General features: G+C 46.7%; 1 protein-coding gene across 3 annotated transcripts in view; it reads right to left on the bottom strand.

The window, feature by feature from the left end:
• The window catches only part of SETD2 (SET domain containing 2), a 162,393-nt gene extending 161,810 nt beyond the window's left edge, over positions 1–583 (bottom strand). Inside the window, exon 1 of one of the 3 annotated variants that reach the window (XR_002095761.1) lies at positions 451–583. Coding sequence is in view for 2 of the 3 variants with exons in the window: in XM_019508021.1 (XP_019363566.1) it covers positions 451–488 (38 nt within the window). In the remaining variant the exon portion in view is untranslated. The remainder of the gene's footprint in view (positions 1–450) is intronic. The other 2 variants (XM_019508021.1, XM_019508020.1) reach the window with 2 other exon arrangements.
• Between the last annotated feature and the right edge of the window lie 7,508 nt (positions 584–8,091).

Here is an 8,091-nt window from a genome sequence, read left to right as displayed (position 1 = left end):
GGCCGGGGGCTGCCCTCCCGCAGGGGGCTGCCCAGGCCCCTCCCCCAGGGCCTGCGCCGGCCCGGGGCGCCCCGCCCGCCGCTCCCCTGGGCAGGCCGCTCACGCGAGCCCGGGGATCTGCGGCCTAGTCCAGGCCGGCGCCGCTTGCACCTGCCCGCTCCTCCCGGCCCGCGTGGGTCAATACATGCGCCCCTCCCATCTGAAGGGGAGTAAATAAATGCACCCCCACACACACACACCTGCAAGGGGGGGTAAATAAATGCACCCCCACCTGAGGGGGTAAATAAATGCACCCCCCACCTGAGGGGGGGGTAAATAAATGACCCCCACCTGAGGGGGGGGTAAATAAATGCACCTTAACTGCGCCCCTACACTTTAGGGGGTGGTGAATAAATGCACCCCCCCACACACACAGGGGGTGTAAAGACACGCGGTGCAAGGCAGACTTACTCCGGGGTGGGATGTTCCGGGTCGTAGAAATCCCCCATCTTCGTGCTCCTCAGGCGCGGCGGGGCTGGGGGGGGGCAGCCCTTGGCCCCGCTTCACATCCTGCCCCTAGCCCATGCGAGCCGGCCTCGCAGCGCCCCCGCCGAGCATCCTTCTCCCCCCACCACAAAAAAAACAAAACAAAAAAAAAAAAACCAAAAAAAAAAAAAAAAAAAAAACCACACCAAACCAGACAGGCCCCCCTCAAAAAAACACCACCACCAGACACGGGCTGGGCGAGTTGTAAATCCTCCGGCCGAGCTGGGTGCCGCTGCGGGGGCTGCACGAAGCGGCCCGGCTCCCCGCTCGCGCTGGCTTCCTCCTGCTCCGCCCTGCAACGCACAAGCGGAAGCGGAGTCACACCGACACTTCCGACCGACCGGCGGACCCGGCGCGGAACCGGCGCGAGGCGCCCTCAGGTAAAGCCCGAGCTCTCCCTCCCCTCCCTACAAGGCCTCAGCGGTCTCCACTATCCCCGGGAGCAAGGGGGTGCTCCCCCCTCAAGCAGGCCCAGCTTTTTTGTGAGGTGGGAAAAAAGAAACCGTGCCCAAGGAAAATAGGGAACCTGACGGGGGGAATAACGTGCTCGGGAGCGTCCGAACCCCGGGCTTGACCCTTGTCCGAAAAGGGTTTGGAAATGCCTCGGACTGGATCGATTCAGGGCACTTGCGAGCCTGGAAACTATGAAACGATCCGAAGCGCCGGGAGCAGGCGGAGGATGTTTGCCGTCTAGTTGTGGACGCTTGGATTTGGAAATCGTTTGGTTCTTGGCTACGAATAAAAAATAACCCACACAAAAGATTGTTTTTCCACCCCGCAGCATGGGTTTGCTAAACCTCTGATGAGCACATTCACCTCTTGGATGTTTCTCCCTGATTTGCATCCCTGTCCCACAGGGGGTTTCCCAGCACAAAGGTTCATGAACTGGTGATTTTTATTTATTTATTTATTTATTTTTTGAAGGCTGCAGTATTACAAGTGACTCCATGCGGGCAGCCTTCTTTGGAGGTAAGGGCAGGGGAAGCAAACGCACACAAAAAAGTCATCCTATTTTTCATCAAAGCCCTTTTCACCATCTTAACTGCCCCAGCTGCTGCTTAATAAAAAGACTTCTAATGTATTTAAACAAAGTTTTAAATGGTTACAAGCAACTCTCGGTATTTCTCTGCAAAGCTGCCCAGGTTTACACCCAGAGATGCCGAGGCAGAAAGGTTAAATAACATGTTGGTTAACCTGAGGCCCCAGGTGGGACAGTTAAAATGATCTAGGCTGACAGCTTCCGTAACGTTTCACCCAACCGTTTCTGCCTTGAGCCGTCACTTCTGGTTGTGCTCCATGGACCAAGTTCAGGGCCAGATCTAGGACCTGGCCTCCAGCATAAACCGAGGAACCAGATCTGGCTCCAACTCTTCAAACAAAATAAAAATCTAACAATAAATAAGCGCAAGTCCTGCATATCAATAATGCACACCTTGCTAAAAGCTCAGCCAAAAACAAAGGGCTTATGGAAGGGCTCTGGCCAATATATGCAGGAGGTCAGATGAGATGGTTGCACAGGCTGCAAACGAATATATGGATTCTTGCGCCAACATAAGGTCCCCCTTTCTGCCACACAGATCCGATGACAAAATCAAGGCCTTATTTTTCACCCTTTGTATTTGCATTTCGCTCAGCTCACTTTCAGTTTATAGCTCGAGGCCAAATACTTTTCCTTCAGTTTGAAAAGTTATGAAAACACTTCTTTATTTCCCCCCCCCCCCAAGAGCTGCTTGCAGAAAAGTCAGCACTGAAACCTTAGCCGTAAGGTTTCTAATAGTATCCTGGTGACTTCCAGAATTAAAGCACTGAATCTGCATTTGGATTCCTAATGCAGAGATAAAGAAAGAGATAGATGGAGCAATCCACTCATCAATAGATCCAACTCAGGCAGAGTTGATTAAAGAACTGGGGCCTTAACCTGAAACATCAACTAGAGAGACATGCAGAAAAGGGCAAAAGGGAGCTAATTATTAAAACGCTCACGTATGTTCCCACAATAAAAGCTAGCCTTAAACGGGATCATCACCGTTCAATGTTTTAACCTCTGAGAGGTTTGGGGTGATGAAATAGTAAGGAAGCCGGCAAAGTGGAATCAGCACAGATGTGACCAGTAATCACACTTGGGCCTTTGGTGATCAAACCAATTCATTTCAGGTGCAGCATTTTGCTAAGTTATAGGGGTGGGAAATGTTCTTTCCATTCTCCATATTTGCACCAGTAAAGTAAAGCCCCCCACTTCAATTACTTTTATTTTCTCTATGCGATGGTTGTTTTAAACCCAGTGATAAGTAATGGATGCTAGCTGGTCAAAGCAGAAGATGCAAAAAACCAGGGGCTTTTTCTACATTTGGCACAAAAGGGATAGCGCCACTGGTGTTATTGATTAACAGTGTCAAATTTAGGGCAAAGATAGGTGAACACTGTCCAAATAGACTTACCCTACAAAGCCCCGAACATGTCTGTTTTCCTGCATGGGCAGACCCTGGACTCGTGGGGAAATCCCTTGGCTTCAGCAGGCATCCAGGTGGTCTGGGAAGGTCCACTTCTGTGAACAGGCCAAAGGATTGGGGCATCAAACCATCATCCTATGAAAGCATACATGGACATTTCACACCTGTACCCAGTCTTGCACACACTTGTGCTTGACCTTAGATTTAATATGAATAATATCTCTCTCCCTCTCCCACAGTGAAGTTCCATCTGGTATGAAACTAATTGCAGCATGCAGGTGTGACTCAAAGTCAAACACCTGTGTAAGGCTTTGCAGAATTTAGGGCCTCAAGTATTTAAAATAATGGTGTTGAGAAACACCTTTATGTAATAGTTGCGTTGTCTCTCAAAGAGCTACGTAAAAATAATTTTAAAAAGGTGGTGTGCCATAAGAAAGTTAAGCAAGGAATATATATGCATTTTAATAGAAGGGAAAACATATCATTGTTGATGCAATTAACTAAAAAAATCTCTTTACCTCTGCATTTGTGCCTTGGATCTTCACAGGAAGTAATTTTTTAAATTTGAATTAAGTTGTACTTGCAATTCTGTTCACACTCAGTTTTTGATCGTTCCCCTTTGCATGTCCACATTCTGGCCATTATGCTGTTTAGGTTGTAGCAAAGGGGAACATTTACACTCAAATGATTTGGGTTTAAATTTAAAAGTCGTGCAACAACTTGTTTTGCTTTAAAAAAAAAAAAAAAAAGCACACTTCTTCCAAAGTTTTGGTTCAATTGAGATTGAAAGCTCTGCAACGTGGGCTAGGCTATTCAATGCAACACACGCTCCATTCAACATAGTAATCAGGCAGCTTTCAATGATGTACATCACTATTTTGTTTTTCCATGATATCCAATTAACAAGTGTTTAATTAAATAATCCATAAATGAATGTCTTTATATGCCATTGTGTAGCCACTGTTAGTGATCCAGATAAATACATGGTGGAGTACAGTCTGGTAGGGATGGCAGCCAAAAAGGATGATTAAGCAGAGAAAGTGACTGTAACACGCAGAACAATTTTCATCATTTGCAGGCTTAGCCTAGCTCCTACAGGCTTGGCTAGAGGGAGCCTCCTTAACAGGAGGTCACAGCCCCAGGAGGAGCCAAATAGCCGGCAGGAAGGAGAGACATCTATCCTGGATACCTTTTTGCACATGAGTAACTAATTAGTAATTACCCACAAGAGCAGCCCTGGTGAAGGGATTGGACTGCTCACAGGTACAACTCACATGCATAAATATATGCGGTTGCCTAAATGCTTGCATAATCAGGAACCAATTGATTCACCCACTGGAAGACCGCCTGCTAATTAATTAAATTGCTCACTTTTTATGTGCTGGCTAGCTGGTGAAACACTGGCAATGTTAATAGATATACCGTGGCTTAGGGCCAATCTGTTGGGTGCAGAAATGAAGTGCCTGCATCCCAAACTCTGATTCAGAAGACCTCTGGCTCAGCTGTCCCCTGAGCCCTGGAGGTGCCTAAACCACTGCTGCCATAGCACTTGGTGTAAAAGCTCTACCTCAGCACACGTATGGAAGTGCCTCCATGTCAACGCAGCCAAGCAGCTCAGTGCCTCACTTGCAGAAATTGGGATCCGGAGATGAAGAGCCCATCTGCCTCCATCCTCCAAGGGCCGCAGTCCGTTATGTGCGCTCAGAACCCACACCAGAATCAGTTTCCCCGTGGAATACAGGCACGGCCGCTGTTGTCTTTTAAAATGCGCACGACCGTGGTAGTGGTGCTTGCCCTTTTCTCTACCAGCCTAAGGGTTATAGCAACCCAACCCAGGGAGTATGGGCCTAGATTTAATTTTTTCCCCAGCCCAGAGGTGTTCACACCGGTCTTTCCCACCTCCCAGAAAAAAAAAAAGCCCTCTCTACTAGACCAGTGACTTTCAACCAGAGTGCTGTAACACCCTAGGGTGCCAAGAGATGCTTTTAATACTAGCACAATTAGGTGTGTAAACACCTGCACTTGAGGCACCAGGTAGACCTAGGCATTTCAACAAGGGATCCACTGGCACAGTGCAGTCTCTCGGTGCTTTGCAACAGAAGATCTGCTCTGGCATTTTTCTGGAAAGCTAAAAGCTGGCATTTTCAGCAGGGATGGTTGAGAACAACTGCACTTGAGTCTATAGGCAGTTTCAGATGGAGGCAGTCTTTAACCTCCCTGTGGAAGCTGCCGTTGTGCCGAACAAAATTCAACAGTCATTAGGAGAGAAGGAGCGCTGTGCCCTACTACTTGGGGCCTGCCCTTAAGAGGGAGGAGACCTGCCCCGAGGATGGTCTCTGTTTGTACATGAAAGCAGCAGTGTAAAAAAAGTCCCTTTTTGGCTGTCTACAGCTGGGGCAAGAGCTGCCAGCAGGCTACCCCACGCTTGCATTCAAATGCTCCCTTTGTGATACATTTTCCTCTTTGGGGATCCCATAAATTGGAGACGATTTCATCAGATTTAGGAGCAAGGTGATTGTTTTTAACTCCCTCCTTGCATGCAATAGAAGCAGGAAAAAAAAGCCCCCATCTTTAATTTACTTATTCTTTTAAGCAGGATTGTCTGATCAAATGTCTTCCCCCCCTTACCTGAGGAAGAGGAGCAGCACTGGTGAAGAACAGATGATGTATGCTTCCTTGCTGTGTTGAAATCGTGATTTCCCTAAGGGCAAGGAGGCTGGCTGCTCTCCCCTTTTATTGGGCTTGGCTAGGAGCAGATTTTGAAGGTCGTCCTCACCTGTGTTTACTGAGGTCTCAGAGCTGTGGAGTAATACAGGGAAGAATTTGGACATCCAGAAGTATTACTTACGTTGAAAAGTCAAAGGCTTCATCTTGCTGCTTTGATTTAGCATCGCCCACAAGAAAAGATTCTCTGCACCCTTTTCTGCGATCATGTTCAGCGCTGGTTTTCACTCATCTGGTTTCGCTCCTCAAGTTTTCACAGGCAAGCAAGTCTTATTCTGAAAAGTAATTCTTAAAAAGGAACTGCGGGCTTCTCTATTTCATGCCTTGATGATTCACAGATGCATTTGCTGTGAAAAATGGGTGAGTTTTTCCAGTTTAAAACCTCAGCCTATGATACAACTGATCTATGCTTTTCTCGTTTCTTTAATTCACAGTAGAAGTTCTGCTGGCGGTTGGTGTAGCTTGCATATTTAAACACCCATGCCAGTATTTGAGGCCTGGGGTTTAAGGCAGCTGCTTGAATACTTTACTTGATGAGGATTGCTGTTGCTGGAGTTCCCAGACAAATCTCTTTTTTGCTACTCGATCATCTTGTCTTGATAAATAATGACGTTTGTCAACAGCTGACCAACTCTTTTTATTTCTGTTCAACCAACAATAATTGGCAGGATCTTGATTCTGCAAAGCAATAGAGTTCAGTCCCGTAAGCACTTCAGTTTGCGCACAGCTCGGCTCGCACGAAGACCAGCATTGATGGCGATGGGCTGACTTCTCCCACTGGAAGTAGAGTGGTAGGTAGCAGGCCAAACTCTGCTATAAGTCAGGTCAGCATATTCCCACCCCACCTCATATCACCTATTCACACACTGGACCGGTTCAGCCTAGGGTGTCTGTCGTTGCTGGCTCTGATGTTTCTGTGGAAATGCACCTTATTTCAGGCTGAATTTAACTCATGGATGTATTTTTCTTCCTCTTTAGTTACCAGTTTTCAAATTTTTGGTTCTGCTGCAGTACAATGTTTATTTACATGCATTTATCACTCCTCTGACTGTGTTTAACAAGGAGCTGTTTCACTGAAGCACCATTATCATGTCATTAAGCTTATGCTACCGCAGTCTCTCTGGGTTTAGGCACCCGCCTTATAGTGAGCACTACACTTACAGGCTCCTAACCTGAAGGTGAATCCCACCAATTTGGGTTTGCATGGGTTTCAGGAATCGGCCTGTCATGCAGTGTTCCCAGGCTTGTGTCTCATAGCTCCCATCGGCCTTATCAAAAATTAAAGAGTGTTTACTAAAGGCTGCATCTCCCACAAAGGTAGGAGCAGTTTTATCTTGATTGTGCTGTAGGGATACTGGTATTACACACATGAGGTTTTAATTGAACTTCTACACCATGCACATTTGCCAAGCGGGAGCAGGACTGACAGCCTGTTGCATTTAAAATATCACGAGTGAAGCCCAAATCATGAGTCAGGCTTAAAAATCATAAGTTTTTATTTGTAAAAAAAAAAAAAAAAAAATGCATGTTGAAATCTTCTTAGATTCCCTCCGCTTTTTTAAACCTTTAGACTTTGATGAGATCCGCTGCTTCCAACCTTTTCTCCCCAGGTATGAGTGCTGGCAATGAATTTTTTTTTTTAAGTGAAAGCCGGGATTCTCTCACATTCACACAATTCCAGAAACTAGGCATAAAAAAATCACTCAAGTTGGCAGCTCGGTCGGACATAGCCTTTGCTACTATTGTCAGATTGATTGCATTCCTGGTTTGATGCTGAACTCTAGGGAGAGAAACGTGCTGAATCAGGGAGGGGGTATTTTTATTATCTGGGTCTGGTGTTTTATCTGACTGTGTTATGGTTGAAAACAACTGTGCAAGGTTATCTGGTGAGACTCCATCTAAACTGTGAGCACTGTCTTTTTTAAGTGGATTGAAGCTAATGAAGCCACTCTGGATTGAAACCTGGTGCATGGAGGGCACAGACACGCTGCACAATTACCGTGCAATAATTTACCTTGGCTTTAAAGTCCATTTACTTTACTTTGTAGTAAAGTTATTTCTTCATAAGGGACAAGCACGTGCATCTCTCCCAAGCTGGGAGACTGCAGGAGTGCTGTTCTTGTGCCTGGCCATCAAGTGGCAGGGGAACAAGTTTGCATTGAGCAAATCACTGCCTGGGGATAATGCTGGCAAAGGGAGCCAGACCGTGGTGTCATTTACCCCAGGGTCTAGTTACCCTTCGCTTTCTAGAGGAGCATTTTACCTTGGGGTCTGGTTGTGCTTTCTGTGCCTGCTCCACTTTCTCCGTGGAACAGATAGTCAATTTACCCAGTAGTAAACTAGTCATGTGTCTGCACCATGGTGGATTTTATGCCTGTCCCAATGGTGCTGC

This window comes from Gavialis gangeticus, unplaced genomic scaffold (assembly GCF_001723915.1).
Source record: "Gavialis gangeticus isolate Ggan-Ray unplaced genomic scaffold, GavGan_comp1, whole genome shotgun sequence".
NCBI classification, from domain to species: domain Eukaryota; kingdom Metazoa; phylum Chordata; order Crocodylia; family Gavialidae; genus Gavialis; species Gavialis gangeticus.
The sequence above is the reverse complement of the archived record's forward strand: the minus strand, read 5'-3'. Positions and strand labels throughout refer to the sequence as shown.